The following is a 27,138-nucleotide window of genomic DNA, read 5'->3' on the forward strand; positions in this document are numbered from 1 at the left end:
GAAATGTCATCTCTTATTTTTGAGGCTGATTTGAAGCAGGCCAGCTACCAATTTTGGACACTGACCTGCAGTTTAATAAACCAGCCACTTATTAAAACGACTGTCTGCACTTTCGGACAATATTCATCTTCTGATCTGCAACATAATGTGTGTACAGCATAAAAGTGAACCAGTTTCACACAAGTCGGTCAGGAAAAAAAAGGTGCAGTGTTTACCTCGGATCACGGAGTTTGTGCGCTTTTTCACAAAAAGCCACCCTCTCGATGATACAAGATAAAAAGAACAGTGGATTCGTTTTGTACCTTTTTCTCTCCCAACACTTTCACCATCAACCTCATGTCTTCTCCCTGTCCCCTAACCCCCGTGCTATCCAAATCTCTGCAGATCAGCACCTAGGTGGCGCTCTCCCCGCCTCCAGAGGAAGAGGAGGCCCCGCTGGGCTTGGGCTCGGGCTGGTCGGAGAGAGACGTCTGCGGGGACGAAGGGGTCGGTGGGTCCCCTCTCTCGCCCCGCTCCTGGAGGTTGCGCTGGTTCCTGGCCGCCTCGGTGAGCATCTGCATCCGGCGGTCCTGTTGCTCTTCCAGGCCTCGCCAGAGGTCTACACGCTCCCTGTCCCGCTTCAGCTCCCTGGGGAGGCAGGTTGAAGGGAGGAAGAGAAAAAGAGAGGGATGGAGGGAAAGGAAACAAGAAGTAAGCGTTTTCAGACATGCCAAAGTATCTTTGCTGAATACTTAAATATAAGGAGCATTGCCTCAAAGACTGGACAACTTGGGCAATTGTCAACAGTAAGGTATTCATCAAACATATTATTTACTTTGAATGGAGCCCGGACACTAGCTGTGTCTTTATGCTGAAGTTAACCGTGCCCTGACTCCAACTCCATACTGAACTACTCCTTTAAGTTGTGTTTCCCAAACGTATCCACCTTCTTGAGTTTTAAACTTGGCAACACACGAAGTGTCATCATGATGTGATCCATGTTGAAAAAGATGACCGAAGCAACACATACTTACAGCACAACGTGAAATATGATGTGATGGATAATGGAACAAATAGCGACTAAAACATGACTGAAGAGCCTTCTAGTTCTTCCTCTTGTAGTCATTGTTGTATCCAGTGAGACACACACACACACACACACACACACACACACAAAGAGAGTGAGTCATACTCACTTCTGTTTCTCCACTTTGTAGGAGGCAGTGAGGTCATCAAACAACTTGCTGTTCATCTCCATGAAGGTCTTCAGCACGTTGTAGATCAGAGACACAATGGTCCTGTAGAGACGGAGAAAGAGGATAATGAACCTGGGCGGTCATCACTCCCAAGGCATTATGGGTCAGGAGATAGAAGTTATGGAAGCTTGGTTTTGGGGAGATATTAACTCCACATATGTGTTGCCTGGATCATAACATGAGGGTTATTCATGTGTCTCGTAGATTATTAGCTCTAGTGATAACGTTTTAGCTTGTACGTTTATCTCAGTGCTGGGATGTTAGAGATAGCAGCTGTGACGCTAACTGCTAAATTATCTTATTACGTATTAGCAGTGGTGGAAAGCAACTTAGCACATTTACTTTTCATATCATTTTAAGGTACTTGCACTTTACATGAGTATGTGAATTTCATGCAACTTTGTATTTAGGATTCACGCCATTTCAGATGGAAATGGCGAATGTTTATTATTCCACAACATTTATTCAACAGCCATACTTCTGGTACTCGTAGTATACTTTTCTGTTAAAACTTCTGCACCTTTATTGAAGAAACACTTTGAATGCAGGACTTTTACCGACAATGCATTATTTTGACATGATAGTATTATTAATTTTGCTTAACAAAAAGGATCTGAATACTTCTTTCACTATCAAAACAGTAGCTAGCAGAGCTAAAAGTTACATCCACATTGACCCCTATCTAAAGTGTGTGTGTCGTTGTGAGCTACTGACTGGTTCCAGTGCTCCTTGGAGACTCTGTAGAGGGTGGCGAACACCAGCGGCAGGATGACTTGACAGTTCTCCTCTATCAGACTGAGGATGTATTCGTTGTTCCAGAAGTAAAGAGCCCGCTCCGCTACCTAAAACAAACACAGGGACAGAGGAGTCGACTTTCATTCATCACAGGTGTAGCAGGGTTCTTTTCATCAGACTGGTTTTTGAAGTTATCCGAGGAACTGACCGTCGGTGGTTTGTTTTTCTATCGCGATATAATAAATCTGTCGGCAACTAGGGTACTGGTATCAGGCTTATTACTCCCCAAAACTGTTTTATTTGGGGATTTCTTTTGTTGTCGTGCATTTTGACAACAAAAGACATTGCAGCGTGATTTGAATGTCGGAGTTGTCGTGTTTACCTGGAAGTGAGGGCTGGAGATGCAGGCTGCGATCTGTTTGAAGAGCGGCTCCTGGACCCGGATGAACTGAGACGGCTCGATCACATCCAGGATCTCCTCAATCTCCCCCAGGAACATCACCTGAATACGCAGACACGCCGACAAACACATTTTTATAATCAATATATAAAGGACAGAACCGACATTCACGTGACTCCCAGAAGTGAATCAAAGCACGATAAGACACTTCAAGGAACACCTTTCCAATACTTAAGTCCCACAAGAAACATCAGCGCCTTTTTATTATTATTTTATTATTCTCACCTCTTTCTGCGTGCAGGTTTTTGGCCAGTACTTGAGCAGCCCTCTGATGATCTGCAGAGAAACAATGAAGCGGATTAATATGAATAAACTGCAGGCTCAGCAAGGGAGCTGGCTGGCGCCCATCTGTGCCATCTCCATTAACTCATATTCATACTTTGGCTGGGGCGTTGAAGAGATATGTCGTTAACTTTGTCTCGTTATTGCTGCAATGATGTTGGTGAATGAAGAAGTAGGTGATAGCTAATGCTCTAATTCAACCTCGACCAGTTTAGTTACCACTGGTGAACAAACCAATGTTAAGGACCAACACTGATCATAATGTTTCATGGTCATGTGACTGGTTGTCTTATTTCGTATTTGTGGATAATCACTGTCCTTTTAGCACCGACTCCTGAGTGAAATATGTGGCTCTTTCGTTGCTAAATGCGCCACTATGTTCTCCAGCTAACCGCTAACTTTGTCTGTCTGCCGTTTGGTGCTGGGCAGCTTGTGTACAGGAGGTACTCTGTAGGTTTGTCACTACCTCACACATTACATGTATCACTTGAGCCGTTTTTAACACAAAAACAGCTTTAAACCGATACATTTCTATCTGCAATGTCGCCACGGTTCAATTTTCACAGCAATTAACAAAAACGACAAAACTAGGAACGTCATTATCCCTTAAATTTGATTAGTAAGTGTGTTGTAGTGAGTATAATAATGTAATGAAACACAGTCTTACATATTCAGTCACTGTAGCATCTTTCTCCATAAACTGCACCACACAGTAGGCCAGCTGCAAGGACAGAGGAGACGTGGTTAGAACACACACACACACACATTCCCTGAAGCTGTCAAGGAGACAAGGGGGATCTTAGCACTTATCCCTCAGGATTACACACGGCTAAAGATCGGAAAGACAAGTTTTCCGAGGGGAGATGTGTCACAAGTGTGTGTGTCTACTTCTACATCAGCTCTTGTCTCCTCCTCTATGATCTGCAATCATTTCCTATTATTCAGCGGGTGTGTGCGTGTGTGCGTGTGTGTGTGTGTGTTTTGTGGTTGCCCCCTCCACCCCGTCCGGTTGCCGTGGCGAGTGGGCACCGTGGCGACGGAGACTGTGTGTGCGTGTGTTTACTTCGGAAGGAGTGATGTCACACACACACAACGTCCCTGAAGGGCAATGTGAGATAGAGTTTAGACCTCTTGTCTCCGCTTCTGTCTTTCCTCTTCTGCTCTATTTATACCTCTGCTTTGTTCAAATGATTACTGTCCTGGTCTATTTGATGACTTTTAGAGAAGTGCGTTCAAGAGGCATTGATGTAAAAGTATGCACAACCTCTACTATGTATAGTTTTACACTTATAGACAGTAGAGGCACTGTCAGATTATTGATGGTTGTTCTCTGTCTTTTTGTAGAGCAATCACATTTTACTTTCTTTCTTTCTTCTTTTTGTTTTCTGTCTTTGTCTCGTTCCTGACTGTAGCTCAATTGTCTGTCTCTCTGCCTGTCTGGCTTCCACATCACCCACAGCTTTCATCTTCTACTCCCTTTTCCTTCTTACGGTGCACCTTTCTTGTTTGCCTTCTCTTCTCGCTCCATCCCTATCTTTCCTGTCCCTCACCCTCGCACTACGACGTGGTTAGAGAAGCAGAAAGAGGGAGTGGAGGCTAAGAAAAGGGGGGCCGGTGAAAGCAGGGATGTCAAGTTTGAAATAGGAGGATTAAAACGAAGGTGCTGGCCGGTCAAAGCATTTAAAGTATTAGCGAGACATTGGAGATGCTGCTTGGGGTAAATATGATGTTGGATTCTGTTGTCAGGCCGGGATATGTGGGTGCTGGAGGCCGTTGTTAAGCTAAGGATTATGGAGATTGTAGTCTTTTTAAGGCTGAGATTTTACCAATATTGATCTGTCAAGGTGACAGTTCAAATCAGGGTCTATTTTTGGGGATGACGTCATTCTAGAAAGCTCTAACGTTGGCTTTTTGCCAGCATATTTGTTACAACCTGCACATCAAAAAGTGTCCTTTCCATCCTTTCAGCACTACTTTAAATGACCCTGTCAATTATAAACATAAACCGGCGTGATCTGTGTGAATCGTGCCGACTTATTCGCAGTGTCACTTCGATTTAAGTCGAACCGATACCGGAATTCTCCTCAATACCGTACTGATAGTGCACCGATCCAAATACGAGTTTTCGGCCTTGTAAGTTTGGACAAAAACTGACGTACACTGGGCAACACTTAAAATACCACTGCAATAAAGTGAAGGACCAGATAGGTACATAAGTGAAAACAAACACCAAGGGTATCCTGGTTTCTTAGCAGAACCGATTTGTAATTTCAGTTCAAATTTAAAGCAAGACAGTCTGAGCTGAGCTGCATTTGCTTTTTGCTGAAATACATTATGTGTAACCATGTTGTGGCTTCAAAATATAGCTCTAACAGCTGTTACTACAATTCAGTGACATGAATTTAAAAGAGAAAACCCTTCATAAGCTACTGTAGGGATGATTCAAATGTATTTCACGGTGCTGAGGAACATTTAAGATGATTAGGTGCCGCTGTGATATTATATTTTGATACTTAGATCCAGATCTGGGTCACTCACTCTCGCGCAGCCACACCTAGTGAGCACAAAACTTCTGTCCACTCGCATGTATCCCCTGTGACCCTGGCAAACCGAGTGTGTGTTTGAGCGGGTGAATAATGTGTGAACCACGGGGAGGAAGACAGGGAGGAGAAATGTAACGCACGGTGATGCTGGAACCCAGAATACACACACACTCACACACACACACACACACACACACACACACACACACACCTCTGTACAAACTGTACCTTCTGCATAACTAAATAATGTGTGGCACAAACAGAATGCACACACACACACAATAGAACGGCTGCCATCTGTGTCCTCAATCACACACACACACACACACACACACACACACACACACACACACACACACACACCAAAGGAACCAAAAACACACACCGATTGTACTTCAACAGTGAGCGCATCGCTCTGCAGTATTATCTGTGACCCAACGCTGCCCCCTAGTGGTACATTTCACACATTGCAGGAATCAGTACGACCATTTGAGAGACATGTATGGCGGATTTGTCAAGGTGAGAAAAAGACCTGGATCTCTTCTTAGTAGAGAAACCAGAAGATTAGCTGCAAGCCAGTTTGATTCTATGATAGCTGGAGGAGCAGGGTCTCTAAAACCTACCATAAAGCATGCCTCAGTCAGGTAGAAGAACTGCAAATCTACCACATATTTTAAATAATTCAGAGTTATGATGCTGGTTTTTTTGCTTGGAAATGGTGAAATGGCACAAAATATCAGCAAACAGCATCAATGTTGGCCTTCAAATAACATATGCACACATGGAAAAACACTTGGATGGTACAACAGACTGTTAAATAAACATCTGTCCCCTGCATGTGGATGTAGACATGGCGACAAACTACACAAACACATTTGGTACTGTGTAATTGCATTGGTGGTGTTACATAAAGCATATATGGGTTTCAACGGTTCTTAATTCCAAAGGAATCGAAATAAACATGGCGGTAATACTAGCCATAGAGTAATATGCAACCAAAGGACTTTAAATACTAGACCACTGACCTGTGCGTGGAAGATGGAAAGGGACTTTGCCGTGTGTAGCGGGATGAGGACCCGAACCAGGAACTGCTTGTGTTCAGCCTTCAGCGGCAGGGCGAAGCCATTTATGATGCTGGAGGAAAGGACAGTTACAGTCAAATACTTACACTCTACATACATATACTTGCTTTTTACTGGCAAAAACAAGGTGATGTTTTTGGTATTTTAACTCTATAGACAGATATGTATTTACAATAAAGTCTACTATTCCCATCTGGGTATGCGTGTGCGTTCGTCTGCGTGGGGGAGTCTATTCTTGCACACATTTCCAAGTGACTGGACAAATGCGTGGGCCGCTCTGTTCACAGCTACACTGACTGACATAGAGGTAGTTCAGCCTACAGAGGGAAGACGATGAGCAGCGGAAGAGTGGGAACTAAACTTGGCAAAGTATGAGTCTTAGGAGCACTCTGTCTGTTTATCTGTTTGTCTCAGTCTCTCTGAATCAGTCATACCTGTCTGTCTGTCTGCCGAACAGCATCTTTGTTTAAGGGAACATTTCTTCAATAATATCTCCGTCCTGCTGTTCGTCTAATCTTTCTTTCTGCCTCCTGCCTTCTTCCTCTCTCTCTCTCTTTCTGTACAATGAATCCTCCCATCTCTCTCTCCTTCTCTCTATGTGTGGGAGGAGCTATAAATACCTCTGTTACCACCATCATGAATACAAACCTCTCTCTCCTCTCCTGCTCTTGCTTCTCCTTCCTCCTCTTCTGACTCACTGTTCACTCACTCATCCTCTCGCCATCCCTCACCCCTCCATCTTTTCTCACCTTGAATTCCGCCTCTCCTCTATACTCCCGCTCTCTTTTCTGCATGAACTCAAAAGTCAAAAGTCGTCAACCATTGTTTTATCTACTTGCTCAGTCAGGTGGTCATGGGCTGGAAGAAATGTTTCAGATTTTATATTAACCTCTTTATCCTTTATATCGGCAAAAACTGAAGGACAAATTGTCTTGCTAAATATTCTAGCACACCAGAATTCAAACAAATCACCATTTAAAAACATTTCTTTCTTATTAGTGTCTAATAATGAAAGACAAAGACAGAGGGCACAAGCTAGATTCCAGCACAGACTGCCCTTGAGAGAATTTTATATTTATTGACTCAATTTCTTTGTTTGCTTACAGATGATTTCGCTCTTTCGATGCCTTTTATTTATTCCCTGTCTCCCTCCATTTCCTCTCATTTATTCCGAGAGAAACCGCAACTAGCCTCTCCTTGTGGCAGATTTGTGGCATATTAGACTGGTGTGCACAGACTTGTTGATTCAACATGTTTTCACGTTGGACAGAGTCAGTTTAGTTGACATGAGGTTAATGTTTGTCACCCAAAAAGCTACTCCTTCAACATTGTTCTGCGTACGGAAGGAGTGAGACTAAAACTAGACTAGATACTAACACCGATCTTGTTTGTGTCCATCCTCCATTTTCTCTCTCCCTCTACTTCTCTTTGTTACTGTCATCTCTCCATTCTTGTTCCCATTCATTTGCGTACGAGTACCAGCGGAGAGCAGGACATGTTTGCTTATCAGTTTCGGCTTCCTCCCGTGCGCTCCCATTTCCATCTTCCTCATATTTCTCTTACTGGCCTCAGAGACAAAGCAACAAACGATACAAACCTCTGAGTCATTTCTCATTTGTGTATTTATACTCCCTCTTGTTTCTGTCTCTCCTTCCTGCCACCACCCACCTTTACTCATTCACCCCTTGCCTCTAAACTCATTTCTTACTCCTTCGGTCTTTGCACCCACCGTTGCGTTTGCCTGATAAGAACGAGAGAACGATAATGAATCTCAAATCAAAGCCGATTAAATTGCTTTTTGCGTTGAGCTGTTGCAGAAGTGATTGTGCTTCGTCACCGGTTTTTTTTCGTAGTTGCTTAAATCAGTGGGTTACCAGCTGTCTCGTGAATAGGAGCAGCTGGCCAAGTACAGTATGTGTCTGCGTGTTCACACTCAACTCCAAATGCATTCATGTAAGTCGTGATATACTACGACGCATGCTTTCCTCCAGAGCAGAAGAGTTTGCCCCAAAGTGTGTCTGCGTGATTTGACACGAACCTGCCGAGGATTTCCAGAAGCTCCGCTACACCGTTGAAGTGCTCAGTTTCATATATGAACCTAAAGATCAGACACAACATGCACACAGAGAGTGACTTGGGATGATGCATCAGCAGAAGAAGCAACCAAAACAAAAGCAAAAGGGACTAAAAGAAGGACTGCAATTCTTGAAAGAGTAAAACATAATCTGTTCACATCAATTACAAATGCATATAATTCCCCGGCTGGCGTTGCTGACTTTCCTAAGGAATTGATAATCAACACGATTTCTGGAATACAACTCCAATACCTCTGTGATCATGTGATAGAGACATGGATTACAATGTCAGTGAAGCACATTCATGCTGATTCTGCATCTTTCAGCTGTCAAAATGTACAAACAATGACACTGAAACCAGTTGAACTGGACAGAAAGAGTGCGTCGCAGCATCGCCGCTCTCCTTTCGCTTGAATTGCAATTGCAAACGCAACAATGCAGCCACACTTTGGTGAAGGACAATGATGAGACATGATTGTACATCACAGCACTCTCGTCAGTCAGAGCTGTTTGACCAATTATTTGAGGGAATTTGAGTCACCGCACGAGGATTCAACTCTCCGGATAGCTGCAGGATGGGGATGCATTGATGGTCGAGTGAGTGCAGAAGTGCACAGTCATGCCGTGGGCCTGTTCGTGTGAGGCTGGTTTCCCTTGTTACAGAACCACTCGAAATATGCAGCACTCATTTTCTAATGTACTAATTCAGCCTAAATTTCCACGCATCTCGTGTGACTTCAACCCAAAAATGTGTGAGGTCTTTATACTGATAACTCAGTGACAAATGTTCCTGTTTTGTACTTTTTTATGATGACCAAGCTAAAGCAACGCATTACAGAGCTCATAAACACCGCTTTTCACCCTGCTGATGGTCTTTGTTGGCGGATGTTTGATTTATCGATGTTAAAATGCTATAAATAGCAAGCAACCTTAAATCCTATGCAGTGGACTGGTGGGAGGCAGCCTATACCTGAGGAAGATGTTGTTGATCTGTTTGCGGATGTAGGCTCGGAGGCCCAGTAGTTTTCCATAGACACGGTGCAGGATGGTCTTTAGGTACTCCCTCTCCCTGGGGTCCTCGCTGTCAAAAAGCTCCAGGAGCTACACACACACACACGATAATTACAAATTACAATTACAGTAGGTTTGTTTTATGGCTCTTGTGGGGCCATTTTCTAAATGCATTCATTCTCTAACCTCCTCACTCCTGCACCTGAACCTCAACCTTAAAGCCTTAAATGTGAATTATTCTTCAATAAAAAACGAATCTCGAACAGGAGACAAAGACCACCGATCTCCAGCATTTGTTATATTTCAGTGTAAAAACATTGGTGGTATTTTACCATCTGCTTAATATTACAGCAGGATATTAAACATAAAAGTTGTACAACAAGAACTGCTGAGTCATTTAGTCAATTCTTTTTTTATGTGCCCCAACTTAGATCATAAAATGTAGCACTCCGGAATATTACTCGGTTCTGCAATACCTGCTGTTTCAAGGAAGAGCTTCATTTATTGATAGCTTTCCATTTATCGTGGTTTTGGGAACATCTTAACAGCTTTGGATTTGACAAACCGCGAGGAGAGAGAGGATTACCTGCAGGACAAACTTCTGGTCAACGTAGCGTTTGGCCATGGAGGGCTGGAAGTCCGGGCTCTCCAGGAAACGCAGAAAGAACTCGTAAACCAGCTAATGGAGGCACAAACGGTAAACGATTAGATGTAATGTAGTGTCTGTGTTTTTGTCCTCAAGTAATAGTTTGATATTTCGGGAACTATTACCTTGTACGCTAAGGCCAGCAGCCTGTTAGCTTAGTTTAGCAATAAAATACTGCTTTTTTTAACCTTTAGATAGAGCCAGGCTAGTTTTTCCCCCTGTTTCCAGTCGTAATGCTAAGCTAAGCTAACAGGCTGCAGGGACTGGCTTCACATTGGCCAAACAGAAAGGAGAGCATCATTCTTCTCATCTAACTCTCGGCAAGAACTCGAAAGTGTATTTTTTCAAAATGGCAAACAATGTTTTTTCTAAAGCGGCTCTGGGTAACGTAGCACGGTAATCTTCTTTAATACTCTGCAAACACCAGCAGTCCAACAAAGAAGATGTGATTTTCTTCTTTGCTAGAGCCCCATTTTGTGATTCCGGCTGATAAAACAGGAAGAGTTAGGCACAAAGTTTTGCTTTAAACAGCAGATTTAACTGATCTAAAGGACCTCGGCCTCAGGTACAGTATGTTCATGTGCAGATAAATGCTGAGCGCTGCATTAAAAGCAACACCTGGAGGGAGTTATGTGCATTATGGTATTGTCCACCCTCTCAAATATAGTATATAATATATAGCAGGGCCACATGCATTGTGTTTTACTTTAACTTTAAAACAAAGCAAAGGCAGTGCAACAATTCCCAAACCGCTTAAAGCAACAAAAAGCCAAAGCCAACACATTTTGCTGGACATATCTTTTCAAGAGAAATTGTCCTTAGATCTGAAGTGGAAAATGCTTGATATTATGTAAATCGTCAGAAAATGGTTTCCAGGATTGTAGGTATGTACCTGCAGATGCGGCCAGGAGGCTTCGAGTGTTGGCTCATCTTCCTCAGGGTCAAACTCTGGATTCTCACTTGGTGGGAGAGTACGGAAGATATTTACCGAGATCTGGAAAAACCGCAAACATAGGAGTAGGAGGGAACAGGTGGAAGAGTGTGAGGAAGGAAATGGGAAGAGGAAAAGAGGAAAATGGATGAGAGGTAAGGAGGGATGTGGATGGAGGAAGGGGATAGTGGGAGATGCGGGAAAAGAAGATGAGAGGGAAAAGGGAACGAGGTGGAGAGATAGAAAAGAAAATTAGAAAGAGCCAAATGACAGTAATAGTTGTATTTTCCAAAAAGCAGGTCTATGGGTCTTTGTAAAACAACAGTTCTGACTAAAACATCCTTTGACTCATTCGACTTCATCATGCTGATTATTCGACATGATGCACATCACAGATTTGTGTCACTTCACACCAAATTAGCTCTCGGGATAGTTGAATAGCTGGTGTTGTAACACAGCGTCAGTGATCATTCAACACGTAATCGTCTTGTATTATATTGGATATTGGACAATTAAGTGGGCTAGTATCAACGAAATCAAGCACAAAAAAATAACTTCAGCTATTTTAAGCCATGCAACCCGACTGCTCGCACAGTCATGATTTATTCAACACGTGCATCTCCATCGCCCATTTAGTGCATAAACTGCATTGCGAAAAGTAAATGTGGTAAATCTCAACTCCCCAATTCAGCACTCTTTTCTTTTCTGTTGTTTCCCCCTCTCCACACATCTGTTTGCATTCGTTTATACTCCTCACTGCAGGAGGGTATCGGCCCATTTCAAAAGGACCTCACTTGGATTTAAAAAGGTCAAAACCATAACTGTAACTAGACTAAAGTTACACAACAATTCCACGTTTGAGAAACATCATGTGGGTCATCTGGTTCCTTTCGTAGCCTCCCCCTACTCCTGTATTACATTCATTCTGTTGCATTGCACTTGGACTCGAACCGATGCACTTAATAGAAACTTTGTTTGAAATATCGACGCTTTCTTCACATTAAAGCCTTTGCCCACCTTCCTCTCATTCCATCCCGTCCTATCAGCATTTTCTTATCCTCTGGGTCCAGTGACTCCATAACATAAGCTATATCCTCTGTTCATTTTACCTTCTTTCCTCAATCCCTTTTTATATCATCTGGGACCTCTGGATCTCCTTCCTGTCCATCCCTCACGTTCTCGCCGCCGTCCTCCTATTGCTACTTTGCCTCCTTTGCAAATGTTCTACATTTCCTTTCCTTTCCTCCCTTTATGTATCTGCCTCTCACTTCCTTTCTTCCTGTGGAAATGTTTTTCTTGCGTTCTACGTTTTGCTCATCTACATTGATGATTGTTTGTCACTGTCTGTGCCCGAATGTTCCTTTTTTCATTTCTATTCTTTCATCTATCCATCCCCTATATCGTTCATCGTTTCCACCCCTCCCCTCTCCTCCTCCTCCCCTCCTCCCCTCCTACCATCTTTATAGCCTCTGGGTACAAAGGCTCTATGAGGACTCCTCTGCTCGTGGCCACGCTCTCCACCAGCTCGTTGAGTGCCGCACGTTTGATCTCCTTCCCCTTCAGGTCAGCCACGCAGTCCAGGAAATCAAACAGCACGCAGCACTGCTGCAGCTTCTTACAGAACAGGTCGTGTAACTCTGCCACCGGGGCGTCTGGAGGGTTGAGAGGTAGGAAGGAGGGAAGAGAGAGAGAGAGAGAGAGAGACAGAAACATGTTAGACAAATAGGTTAAAGGAGAATAAAGAAAAAGGCTGATGCAGCTCAGCCATGTCCAATGGCGTTCCTGAAAGGCGCTTTGTGTTCGGCAGTGAATCGCTTGACAAAGTCGAAGTGTTGGGAGTACACAGATATATATTCTACAGGCTAGATCTTCTCTCCAACGTAATGAGGGAAAGAAAACAGGCCATTACTCTACAAACACATTTTTACACACACACACCTTCCTCCAGAGGGCTGTGTTGCATCTCAGTCCTATTACCTGTCAGATCCGTTCTCCAGACCTGTTCGTCACAAAGAAACGACCCGCTGCCGGCCGTCACATTAAAACCGTGCACTTCCAAAATAAGAAAACACCACTTTTCTCAGATGTAGAGAAAGTGTCTGATACCCATGGATTACTAAACACACGCAGTGAGTTTGAAATTGATTCCACAGGCTTGAGGGGGTGTGAGAACTTAGCAGCATGCAAAAAGTACAACAACAACAACAAAAAACAAAGAGATGTAGAGAGTTGCAACTAAATGGGAATGCTGGGTTCTTTTTCTGATGACTCAATAGCAAAAAATAGCATGCGGTGAAATAGATTCCTATATTAGTCAGATGTACTGTATGTGAGGTTTATGTGAGGATAATAATACATTATATGAAATATAAATGTATAAAACTTGATTTCTACGTCCAGCTGAGCCTGACCAACAGACCTGACACTCTGTGTCGGGTTGTACTCATAGCAGAGTCGGGGAGTAGACAGTGGTGCATATATTCAAAAGTATAAGAACAGCTCTGCCGTAACGATGACTTGATGAGATCATCACCTGTCGCATTTAAATCAATCCAAAACAACCACTAACCACGCCCTAATAAGGACTGTAGGCTGAGGCGACCATTGACAGTCTAGACTATCTGAGGATGATCCAAGACTCTCTCACACACACACACACACACACACACAGACACACACACACACACACACACATTCACAGACACAGCAGGAGCAGATTAGATTTAACCCTTCTTAACCCCCAGGTGGGAAACTCAGGAGGGGTAAGGGGGGCAGACTGGAGCTTTTTCCAGCCCCAGACCCCCTCACCTCTTGTGGGCACACCGTGACCATCTGCTCCCTTTGGCACAAAGCTGCACAACAATAGACGAGGCCTGACCTTTGCTTGATGTGTCGAGGCACAAGACACACACTAAAGTGGCCTTTGTTCTCAATTATGACCAACTTCCATTCTTTAGATGGTGATGGGACAGAGTAGCTGTATTTGAACAGGAGTTATTTTAAGTTTGATACATAATGAAACTACTAAGTTGCTGGTTGATGAAGTTGGTGATATGGGGAAACTTAAACACAAGATTATGATGCAAATCTTTTTGACTTTGTTGCAAGTTCAGTTTAAATTGACCAGACTGTCCTGCATTCAGGCAAGTTCTCTGAATTTTTCCGAGTTGTACGTGGAGACGATTGTGTGTAGTTTGTGTATAAAGGCTCAGAATAGCGGGACTGGCCTGCTTCTTCTTTTGTCACGTGACGTGACTTGAATACATTTTCTCTGTGACTTTTCTTCAACCTTCCTTTTTGCCCATTTTACATCTCGTGTTGACGTGTAAGAGACTGCTCATTGAGCTGTACTGAGCCACCAATTTGTTCTTGAATTGCAGCCATTTCTCAGTGACTGGACAAACATGTAACAGACGAGTTCACACAATCTTCTGACTATTGGTCACGAAAAAGAAGTGTGAAAAGTTTAAGAGGAAGAACTATTTATTCTGACTTTGCTTAGAGAACAAATGTGAGTCTAAATCTGCCAGGCGACCACTTCTGTACATGTCGCTCTTGGCTGGTTTGATGTAGCTGCAGCGTCAGTCTTTTCATCTTCCTGACTCTTCATCGCTCCTCCTCCTGCCTCCGTTTCCCCACTTCTCTTTCCCCTTCCTAACCTTTCTATCTCTTCATCCTTCTCTCCTGATTTCTCACAGCAACCATCTTTGCTGTCCACTCCCTCCTGTTATCCCCCTGTAGACAGGCTGTGAAGGTGAAATCGAATCCATTTTTAATGGAGAGTAATTGTATGAAGATGTGCCGTGCTGGGACTGAGGAAAAAAACACAGAGCGAGAAGGGGGGAAAGAAAAAGCATGTATGTGGGTTTGGGAGACAGAGAGACATGTGAGAACAAGTGTGGGAGAGAGAAAAGTAAAATAACATGAAATATATATATTTTTGAAAAAGAAAAAGTGTCGGGAGATGATGGGCACAGACGGAGCCACAGTACATATTTTAAGGCAAAGCATTAACCGGCCACCAGTATTATTACCCCAATGTCTGCTGTCATGTTTGGTACAGGTAGGAAAGGCTTGCACAAACTCAGTGCACAGTGAGACAGCGCAGAAACCAAACTGGGGTGGATTTTAGCTTTCCTCTCTGCTGTATTATTAGGTCAACGCAGGTCGCTCCAGACCCATTCATTCAAGGCAGCTTTTAATACCATGTCGGTAAAGTGATTAGAGTTCTAACTAGGATCTTAATCACCGCAAGTGAGTCATTTATGAGCTATATTCATGTTTCTCACAATCCAAATCTTTTTTGTTCAATGGGTAACAAGCCTAGCTGTGAATATATGATCCAAAACATTAAATGCGTGTAGTTTAATTTGACTTCTTTATTCATTTCCTCCTCATTAGCTCAGAAAGTCCATTGAGATTGAGACGCATGTTGTCAACATGGCACACCATTGTTAAAGTTACATTACCACCATTTATAGAAGCATATTAAAACAGTCAATAAGAAAAGCAATTACTTCTTTTTCAGATTAAACTGTCAGTGCTAATACAAAGTTGTTCTTCATGCTGTACAAATAAAGGATCTTTTCAAAATCCACATGCACAAAGATTGATTAATATACCAGTTTTTGTCTTGTATTCCCCTCCTCCTAAGTAAGACTTCATAGTAAGTTTTAAAACAATAATGTCTTCACTCAAGCCATTTGTTGTGTAGGTGTGTTTCGCTAATTGAAGTCCAAAGAACTAAAAGAGTTCTTAGCTGTCAGGAAACGTTTTTTCTATTAGTATCGCGCATACAATGTGTCAGCAAGGGCTCTTAAGTCAGCCCTGTAGCTGTCGAAGAAAAGTAAAAAAAACGATTTGGTGAAAAATAAGTGCCAAACCTCTGGAGAGGCAACTCAATGAGAGATTCCCTCTGCACGGATAGCTTGGGGTGCAATAAAAAGCAATTACAAAAAATGAAAGGATGTTGTAACAATGACAGGAATAGAGAACAACAGTCCAATTCACACATACTATAACAAAATCAGACAAAGTACCTTGAAAAAGCCCAAGTCCACTCTTTCTAATTGATCCAAGTCCAAGGGGAGACAGGTAGTCAGCTCACATACTGTATGCAGTCCCGAACGTCACTGGATCACTTTACATTATGCAGATACTGACAAACGCTGGATGATATCGGCTAATAAAACATGAAACAGTCAGTGATGTTTAATGAGAAATGCTCTCCACTTGTCGTAACATCTGCCTCAGTTGTGTTTATTCTAAACCACTCTACCTCTCTGTCACTGTGGTTTGGCAGGAAACAACACTCAAACAGGAGTAAATGGTGCAGTTGTTGGAACTATTTTCAGTGGCGGATTAATACACATTTGGTTCACAAGCAAGTATTTGCAGCAGCAGGACAATGTGTGTGGAATTCAGTCAAAATAAACTCATGAATAACCTACAATGCCCATGTTCATTGTAATGAAAGCACCTGTGACCCAGTGCAACGGTGGCTACTTGATGTGTTTCGGAATGGAATTGTGTGAAAAGACCTTTGGCCACATGTAACATACTCGTTTGTGGGATCAATCTGGTGTTGGTCTTTTCATTGTATCTGTTGACAACAAGGGAATAAGGGCATATCTCCAGACGTATCCTTTAAATAAACAAAGGATGAAGATGCTGGTAAAAAACAAAACGTCAGCCTGAGACACGGAGAGGGTAAAGATAGCATGTGACGTAGAGAAGGTGGTGAGAGCGAGAGCAGGGAGAGGGGTGGGTGGGCTTTGGTGAAAGGAGGCACATATGTAAGAATGAGCAGCGCCAAGCACCCTGCAACAGCATCAAAACACACACATACACAGCTGCACAGATCTAAATATAGTCCTGCTGGAGCGAGAGAGGAGAGGAGAGGAGAGGAGAGGAGAGGAGAGGAGAGGAGAGGAGAGGAGAGGAGAGGAAAGGAGAGGAGAGGAGAGGAGAGGAGAGGAGAGGAGAGGAGAGGAGAGGAGAGGAGAGGAGAGGAGAGAGAATCTGGGGAGGAAACAGGAGGGAGGCGAAGGGGAGCAGCACAGGGTTAAAAGATGACATCATCCCCCTCGTCCTCCTCCTGCTTCTCTCATCTTTCCATCTCGAGGGTACCTCCCTTCTTTTCCTCTCTCTCTCTCTCTCTCATCACTCCCTCCATCTTTCCCTTCGTCTACTCCACCCATCAAGCTCTCCAAGGCATTGTTTTTTGCTCAAATGAGGAAGTACAGCTCTAGTCTTTAAATAACAGTTATTCTTTTGGCTGAGTGTGTGCGTGTGTGTGTGTGTATGTGTGTGTGTGCGTGCATGCGTGTTTGTGTGACACAGAGAAAGAGAGGAGGACAGCTTCTGTTTTAGCCACCATCCAAGCCGCCTCTGCACCGCTGTCATTAAGCACTCACACACACACACAGACACACTCATGCTCAATGCACAGATACAGTGACGCAGAGAGGAAGAGGGGGGGGGGGGCAGATAAAGAAGGAGAGCAAGAGAGACACAGGGATCGTGGAAGGGTGCAACAGTAGCTATATGTAGAAGTCAGGGCAGTATAAATATCACCTTAAGGGGTTTAAGTGATGCTTAAAGTCCATCTCTAAGTGATCTAATCCTCCTTATCACACATCATCACACACTGTCTAACTGATGTACAACACATCATCTTGCTTGTAAAAAAAAGGCTGATTAGAAGGAAAAATGAGGAGGGATGATGTTATCATGTGTGATTGACTACCCCCCCCAGTCAGATTTTCAAGAGCACTGAAGAGTAAACAGCAATTTCCCTGCCCAGAAAGAACAGGACAAATCACCCCGCTGCTTTAAATTAGAGCAGGAAATACTTGGAAGTCGTCACTTGGCGATGGTACTGGGAATAGGTAATGAGACCGGCAGGGTATTAGCATATAACATGTAAATAGAGTTGTACATCTACAGTCTGTTAATTAATGGTAATCACAGAAACAGGAAAGAACGAGCACATTTCTTTTGACATATCTGTGTTCTTTGCCGAGGATGTTTTATTCCTCTCACTTGTCTGGCATCGCACCGAAGTATGAACAGAGTTTCATGACATCTGGTGGGAACAATTCATCACATTTTAAACCTAAAGTGACAACGCTGGTGTTTTTGTGTTCAACAGTGTCTCACTGTCTTTGTCAGCGAGTTGAAGTTCGTATATATTGGGACTGATTAAACCATAAACTGAACCAATTTGCTGATGAAAGCTGTGGGATGTGGTTGAAAGCGGAAGAACGTTGAACTCGGACTGCGTTGACTGGAGCTAAAGATTATGTGGACGAAGACGGAGGCTGATTTCCGAATACCATGGGATGCTTGCAGGGTGAAAATCAATTTCAGCTCAAATTACAAGAATGATGTACTTGGATTCAGTGATGATGGAGGTTTGTGCTTTTTTAAAGAAATTATCTTCTATTTTCATTCTTTAGGCTGAAAGACTTCTGTGACATACTGAGTGTTAAACAAGACATAATCATAACGACAGTCTCCAGAATTTTTCACAAATTGAGTTTTATTCGAAATTACCTTCTGAAAGACATGAATGATTGAAGTGTAACTCATTACTGATTAACAGGGAAAGTGACAGCTACTGTCTCTGGAGACTTTTGCTGAGAAACAGCATTGTGATTTAATGGCAGTGGATTTCAAAACACGGTTCTTATATTATGGAGCACAGAAAAGTCCCCATTCTCTCTTTAACAAAGGCAGTGAGAGAAGGCTAAGTCATGGCAAGTCAAGATGAAGTGGCGCGCTAAGCCCATCTTTAAATAATCCAATGACACTACTAACACACATCCCCACCGCACAGCGTAGAGACCTGGACCAACTGTGCGTTCATGTGTGTACGCTCTGTCGTTTTTGTCGCTTTCTCTTCCTATAATCACCTGAATCACTGTCAATAAATACATTTCGGTTCGGATCATCGAAAGCAAACCTTTTTCACAGGTCTTTGGGCTACTGGACCTCTTTTATCGAAAAGTCCAAATTGTCCTTGAGTGCGGAAACAACTTTGAGATGTTGAAAGCAGTATTGGCTGCGCCAAATGTAAACACAATTTGGAGACGGTTAGTAAACAAATATGGGAGACGGTTATCCCAGCAGGAGACTTCTTCAACATTTGATTAGCAGCTTTGCGACCCTCACTTGTTGAATATGAATGTGTTGGTTTTCGGTGCAGCGTACACACATCAGCAGCGGTGCTTTCCACACTGCTGTAGTGAAAAAAGAAATCTCACAGTATCCTGTCCTTGTGATTCATTGCTAATTCTCCTCCATAATATCTACTTTCTTTGTAGACTTAGCTTTGCCCTGCGTCAATACCGCAACAGCATCTCTAATGGTGAACGCCCACCAAGGTGAAACATGTGCTTATTCAATCAGAGCGCTTATTTGCCCGAGCATCAGCGTCTTCCTTTAAGAATCAACTCTTTCTTCGGTGACACAGCAGCTGTTGTGGTTATTGCATCGCTGGCCCTTTCATTACATCCTCAGCCTTTCTTTTATGTTTTATCATGCCGTCTCTCCTCCTCCCACTATTCCTCCTCCACCTGTCAACTTAATGTTCAGTCATTTCCTCTTCGCTCATCCACTCCATTTCTTTCATCACCCCCCTCACTTTCTGCCTCACTCTCCCTCTTAATTGATCTCAGACCGTCATAGAGCAAAAACTACTCCATGCTTTCTGTAACCCAATACCAGGCCCATCCAGCTGGCCTCTCCCTTACACACACACACACACACACACACAGAGTCATTCAATCTCCCACATACAATCTGTGTTAGAAGGTGACTGTTTTACAGTAAACAGCACGTTTAAAATAGAGCCTGCCGTACAGTCATTATTACAATGTGGACAAACACACATGCTGGACAAACAAAAAGGGAAACACACATACACATATCCTCCCATGCAGGTTAACATGTGACCTAAATCATGTCATGTTATGTTACATGTTGCATAGGCAATATGTCATTTTTGACAAGTACGTAATCACATGGTGGCCTGAAGAAACAACAGAAATTACATCTAAGAAGGGAAACGCGCTGGGCTATTTATCAGAGGCAGCTACTTGTGGCAGTTTAGTTAATCATTATGACTGCAGTATAGTTCTGTTGCAACATGCAGTTTTGCCGCTACAGCTTTATTTGGTCCAACATGCTAATATTGTCACATTTTAGGTTTTATAAATGTGACACTATATTTTAACATTCACCACGATCCCATAACTGTCACTTGCGTTTGTGTTTGTTTGTTGTCATGTTACTTTAACTGAACACAGTTAGCACTGTTAGCATTGCTCATTGTAACTAACATGAACTCAACGCAAGTATTTCTTGTTTTCTAAAACTAAAGACTGGTCACACACCATAAAGTGGTACAGCCAAATTCATCCTTGCGTCTGGGCGAAATATGCGGGGTCTACAAGCTTGGGGACATGACGACTGGCGTGGTTAGTTGGTGGACTAATGTAGCCAGAGCTAACCGCTAACACATATTGCCCAGCGTTGCCAGGTCTGTGCAACAAAACCAGCCCAAAACCAGAACTCAAAATATGCCTCTGCCCAACCATATCCACTGGTTTTAAACTCCAACAGCATTGCTGTCATTGTTAAATATATTGTTATATCTGCAAAGTAAAACCACAAATGTTGTTATGTGCCAGCACTAAAAGCAGTTTTCACCAAGCTCCTAAAATGGCCTCAGATATTACTCTGTATGGACATGAAGACCAATTCACCGACACATAAACTAACCTGTTTGCTCTGTACTTTCCCCTCTTCCTCCCTCCCTGGACAACATGAATGCACTGATTCATATGAATTTACTGTCGTTAATGCAATACATTATTCACCTGAAACCCCTCAACATGTTGCTTAACAATATCTTAATCGTATACTTATAGTAAATACATGTGTAAATCGGCTATGTATGTACTGTGAGCATTTTTATTGACAGTATATTAACTGACGCACCTGTTATGTAATCTGCGTGCAAAAAAGGCGGGACCTGGCACCACTCGGTCACAATAGCGCTCCAAGCTAATTAGCTTGCTAAATGTCACTTTCTTGCTAACTGGCTGTAAGTAAGCATTGCTAATAAGGACGATACGGTAACATAGTTTACACAAGAGGTGTATTTGATCAAGCTGCTGTCTCACAACTGCCTGCAAAGCATGCCTCTTTTGAGGAGTAGATCAGGTTGTATCAAAATGGAAGGAGCAATACAGCTAATGCTACGATAGCTTCTTCCATTTCCAGAAGAGTGCAGTGAGAATGTAATGGGATTCATTTTAAATTCAAAGAAATAGTCTTAATCAATTAAATAACCGTATATGTAAATGTAAAACCTTCCTTCACAGTCTTTTATGAGGCTCGTACAGCACATCCTCAAAATGATACTCTTCCCCGTTATATTTCATCAGATGGTCTTGAAGATTTCATGACGTCATGTCTGACGTTTTTCCTTCTAATCCCTTCATTGTTAGCAGTGAAAATGGTCACATTTCTATGATTCTACAATTACATTTCTACCTGCAGTGAATGTGTTTTTACTCCCAGTGACGAGGTTTCTATTTGCAGCGATGTAATTACATTTATACTTACTATTTGTACACACAGTTATGATGCTTTTACTATGAAGTTTCTACCTGTTGACATGCATATTTCTGCCCCTGGTGATTCAGTCCTTGCTGGTGACATTGTTTATCCCTCATGTGGATACTTTTTTCACAGATGCAGCCACACTGCGTCGAGTGTATTTTCACCTGGATGACTCATACTTACTGTAAGTCAAATCAAAACGCACACCCAGTGGTCTAGAAAAGAAGATCACATCCTGACTGTGGTGCATGCTGAGCGCATATGTAACATGAGTTTTTTTTCATCGCACAGATAAGACTCGTCTGTAGTTTGAATTTTTAACACAGTGTGTGGAGAGGGCAGCAGAGGGAGAGGTGGGAAAAGTCTACGAATTAACTAGGATTTGAAAACCAAGCGTGCAAGTATCTCAAGGGCAAAAGCAAGGAATGTAGCGCCGCCTCGTTGGTTGCAGGATCCTCTGCTACTGATAGAGGACAGCTGGATTCATCTCTGTGTGTTTGAATACAGACAATCATCAACGCGTTTGTGCAAATTGTCTTTGGTGTGCTTAACGAGACATACATCTTAATCATAAGTTTGCTTATCGGCTGAGTGGATGTTGGGTAGCAGTGACCTTTGTCTGGTTAGTCTGCCAGCGACAGCACGACATACGTGACCGGGAGGCCTGACTGTGATGGCGTCTGCGGCCCCGGGGGAGAGCATCACAGCCGGGGAGGAGCTCTGAGCTAACAGCCTGTTCTCTGGTTAGACAGAGAGCTGCAGTGTAACTCAAGACGGAAATTTGTCTGTACTAGTTTTTGTAAGCTCTGTTGTTATTTAGTTTTACAGAAAGAATAGTGTTTCCATATATTGTCACAATATGACCGGTGATGTGGTTTTAAAGGGTTTAAAGGGCATTTTTCATTTCATCTTGACTGTAATGTGACAATTAGTGTGGAGAGATAGGGAAGGAAAGGCATGCTTTCTGTGTAACTGTGTGACATTAAATCATTGAATTTGTCTAGGTCCCAGAGAAAGCTTGTCGAGTCTTGGTGCCTCTGTGTGACTTACTCATCATCTCACTCAAGGCCCTGTCTGAAAATGTTCAGCAGTACTTACATTGAAGCTCCATTTAGACAGTGGGTAAAAAATGTAAAAGGAGCGACTGCTGGTAGCGGTAAAGGCAGTGATCAATCTCTTGAGAGTAAACAACACAAGTGCCTGCTGAAAGGTATAAGGTCGTCTTTTACCAGAAAGGGTGCTGTGTTTTTATCAAATACACCTTCAAGTAAAGACTCACCGTGTTTCAAACAAGTATATACTGGTACAACAACTAGCGCTGGTCCAAGAACACAGTGTACAGAAAGGGGTGAAATGCCGGTGCTGGAGTTTGCTGCAGGCCTGTGGCCAAATATGAATACACTGTGAAATGGATTAAAGGGTCTCCTTCACCCTTCATCTGTGGAGTTAACGGCTGCCTTGACCATCCCTGCTGCTCTTTTATAGAGCGATCTCGTGTGACGTCACAGTTTTAGCTGTCGGCCATGTTGGAGTACACACAAAGCCACTGGCATGCACGGCTGAGTCGCATAACCTATCGGTGGTGAACTTTTGTGCTGTCTTTGGTTGTGGCAGCAGAGCTGATAGAGACAAGAAATCATTCTTTCGTTTGCCAGCGGTCATTACACATCAAGGAAATGACACGAAGGAGCTATCCAAGCGACGTCGCGAGAAATGGCTGTCACGCATCTCTCGAGATATAAAGGAATGGAATTTGGCGTACGCTAGAGTATGTGCGGATCACTTTATAAGTGGTCAGTGATTTTATTTACAAATTCGTTTGTGAACAGTATTTAATAAAGGAAATATAAATTAATCCGATAAGACTACTTCGGTAAACTTGTATTTCAATGTTTATTACAAACTGTTTCAGGTAAACACTCTACTCTCCAAGATGCCGATAATCCAGACTGGTCTCCGTCTCTAAACCTTGGACATGAGAAGGTTACCGAAGCTTCATCGGCCCGTGACAGCAGTCGGTACCAGAGACGTGTCGAGCGTGTACAACAGGCGAAACACAGAGATGCAGCCTCAGCATTGCTTGATATGAGTTTAACATCAGATCATATATATATATATATATATACATATATATATATATATATATATATATATATACATATATATATATATATATATATATATATATATATATATATACATATATATATATATATGTGTGTGTGTGGGGGGGGATGAAGTTAGGAGTTAGTTGAAAGTTAATTCCTACACACACGCACACAATGACGTGCACGTACAATGTAAACAAACACACGTGTCTGTTTGCGCTGAGTAAACATTGAATATTGCTAAATATCTGACCAGATCTGTATATATTTACCCTTCCAATGACGAGATGAGAATTCTCGACGACCGTTGCTTTGACGTCTCGGACCCATCCACTGACAAACTGATTATAAGCGTCGAGCCCTTTGTAGCACTCCAGCTCGTCTTTTGTGTAAGGACTGGGGGTGTTCACGAGATACGTGTAGATGTTGGCGTAGTTTACCGATGGAAGATAAGTAGGATCGGCACTGAAACCATCTGCACTCATCGTATAGGGATCCAAGTTACCAATGACCTTCAATTTGGCCAGGTAGCGAACCTATGCTCGCGGCTTAAAGTGAAAGAGATGTGCCGTTTGTTAACAGCAGGAGTAGTTCAAATTAACAATGAGAATGTGATTCCCTTGAGGGCCAAACACCCACAAGTCTGTCTACACTTGGCCTACATACTGCCCGTTACAGACTTCCCCACACCAGGCTTTCTCTCCTGCGCCGGTGCTGCAGGATCTTACTATTAGTTCCTCCTGGGGATCCAGAAACAATGCCGCAGCGGTGCAGCAGCCATGTGATAGCTGCGACTTCAGTCTATGAAGGCTACAGCGCGTATGCGCGGTGAGGTCTGAACCGAAGGTGTTGTAAAGGCGCAACAAACAAAAAAACTCCATCATCACGCTGCACACACCCCCAGCTCACGGGCCTGAGAGGAAGTCGCAGATGGTGAAATGAGGTGTAAAAACACACACACACGGCCCTCTAAAAGCAGAAAGGTCTTCTCTTCATAGAGGGTTAATGGGAAGAGATTGCAGGCTACATGAAAGGGGGAGTCACCTTATAAAGAGGGGTCAGAGGCATATGAGGCATATATTAAGACTCAGACAGAAGATACACAAGGGGAGGAAGAAGGGTCGATGAAGAGAAAGTAGAACTTGAGAAAGACAATTTAGAAAAGGGGAAGTCATGTGAAGGGATAGGTTTTGTTTACTGCGTGAACCTTGAGAAACGGCACATAAATATTGATTTGATATCTCTGATATGTGCTCACTGTCTAATCACAAAGTCTCGCAAGATAAATATCTTTCATGGGTTGAAGCAACTGTGCGGTTAGATGATAGAACGTAACAGAACAGTCGCACATGGATAGAAGAGCTCTTAGATACACAACAACATCGAGTTTGCTAAAACAAATTGCAAACGCTAAGCCACTAAAAGCATCTGGTCATACCAGACCAAGTGAGGCAGCTAGCAGTAAAACCTGTGGGTGTGTCGAGTTAAGTAAGGGTGTAGTTCTGTGTAGAATCAAACTTTTCATTCATAAATCAAATAGTGTGGCTTTAAATGAACTTGAATAGACCATCTTTAGGTAATTCTATTGGCAACGAGCACCATGATATGCCTGTTCTATTTAGTACACTACACATGCTGATGTTTACTCTCGGGGTGCAACTAACTATTGTATTGAATATGGATCCATGTGTCATATTCCCCGAGTACCCTGAGTTCAAGGTGACAACTTAACATTTTTAGTTTTGTTGACCAACCGACAAAAACCCTTAAGATATTGAACCTAGAGCTGGATGGAACAGGGAGATTTGAGAAGCTGGAAGCAGAAAATGTTGATTTTTTCTGCTTAACAAATTGCCCTAGATCGATGACTAAAGTTGCTGGCGATTACATCATCCTTTTCTGTGACTGTAATCTTTTTCTCACTGTATCAGACCGAACCCCACCCAGACCCGCGGGTTGCATGGGCGGGCCTATAGGAGACAGCACTATAGAATGTTTGAAAATGAAAGCAAATGGGCTCCATGTCTTTGCAGCCTCATGCCTTCATTGTGAGAGGTTATTGAACGAGCCCGCATAGATCAAAGTGGTCTCTGTGTGGTAACGGCAGCTCTGGGATTAGAGCAATACGGCAACAACCGGCCTGCAAATAGTGCACCTTTGACTGCCGTTATGAGGGATGTCAAGGTCCGTACGTACATGAAGTCACAAAGTGTAGAAGTATATGTTTTGTCCTCTGTGTTTTTGTTTGAGGTTCATCTAATGAGACAATTAAAGACAGGCAAGGAAAATGGCTTTATAATGGTGAGATGCTTCACCCATCTCACCAATCACGGAGACGAGCTGATGTTTGATGATATTGTGTTTTAATGAGTGTGTAAGTGGTCCACATCAAGCTCAGTGACTCTGCATAATGTGCGTTTGAACTTGAACAATTTGTCAAACTCTTCCTCAGCCCCAGTTTAAAGCATGTGTTCTTCAAACGCACTTTGTCAACACTCATACAATGTGATTTTGTATATTTCCTTTGATCTTCTTCTGCCTAAATATTAGAGAGTGCAGAATATATCATTTAATAAATGGATTAGTCGAGTGACAGAAAATGTATATGAAACTATTTTGATAATCAATTAACCATTTCAGTTATATTCCAAACAAGAATTCACTGATTTAAGCTTCTAAGGGTTTGAGTGATTTCTCTGTATTGATTTGAAAACTGAATTTATTTTGGGTTGGGCCTGCTGGTCACTCAAAACAAGAGTGAAGACGTCACCTTGGACTCTGGGATGGACATCTTTTACACTTCTCTGTAATTTCATTGAGAAATGATTAATTATTCATGAAACTAATTGTTGGGTGCAGCCCTAAAAAAAATATATATATATATTCCAACAGCAAGCCTTTAAAATAATCCTAAACCAGACGGTCTCCTATCAGACAACAAATCAAAGCTGTTGCTATCACCTCTGTCAGTTAGAAAGGACATGACAGAGAGGACAACATGTACCACTGGACGCCTGTCAATAGAAAATACAATACCTTTCTCCACAGTTCTGATCAACTGGTGTCTTGTGTAAAGTCAAGAGACGGCCTTCACCTTCATCTCGAGGTGTTTAAACAGTGAGTTTATGGTGACCTGGTTGGACCCTGTATCCGCTGTGATTGGCCTGTCACTGTAATGTATTGCCCCGTGGCTGCAGTGTCTCACCTTTGAGCAGGGGCAGTGGGGTGAGCTCCACCTGGGAGCTCTGGTAGCGGAACTGGGACGAGCTGTGGGACCTCCTCTGCCGGGCTCTGCGCATCGACCTCCGCGGGAAGCCGTCCACCTTCTCCGCGGACGGCACCGAGAAGCTGGTCGTCGGCGAGGACGGGCTGGTCGGAGGCAGCTTGGTCGTCTCCAT

At 42.9% G+C, this 27,138-nt stretch overlaps 1 protein-coding gene across 1 annotated transcript; it reads right to left on the bottom strand.

Annotated features, from left to right (window-relative positions):
- Positions 1–149: 149 nt before the first annotated feature.
- On the bottom strand, positions 150–27,138 carry ppp2r5b (protein phosphatase 2, regulatory subunit B', beta; the record flags this gene model as incomplete). Its single annotated transcript, XM_079295798.1, has 13 exons — positions 150–627; positions 1,176–1,277; positions 1,950–2,077; positions 2,353–2,472; positions 2,656–2,706; positions 3,380–3,433; positions 6,281–6,389; positions 8,376–8,435; positions 9,383–9,513; positions 10,010–10,102; positions 10,962–11,063; positions 12,456–12,652; positions 26,946–27,138. The coding sequence occupies 13 exons, from the start codon at positions 27,136–27,138 to the stop codon at positions 393–395; spliced, it is 1,575 nt and encodes a 524-aa protein (XP_079151924.1). The 3' UTR covers positions 150–392.

The sequence above is a fragment of the Melanostigma gelatinosum genome, assembly GCF_949748355.1.
Source record: "Melanostigma gelatinosum genome assembly, chromosome: 23".
In the NCBI taxonomy this organism is placed as follows: domain Eukaryota; kingdom Metazoa; phylum Chordata; class Actinopteri; order Perciformes; family Zoarcidae; genus Melanostigma; species Melanostigma gelatinosum.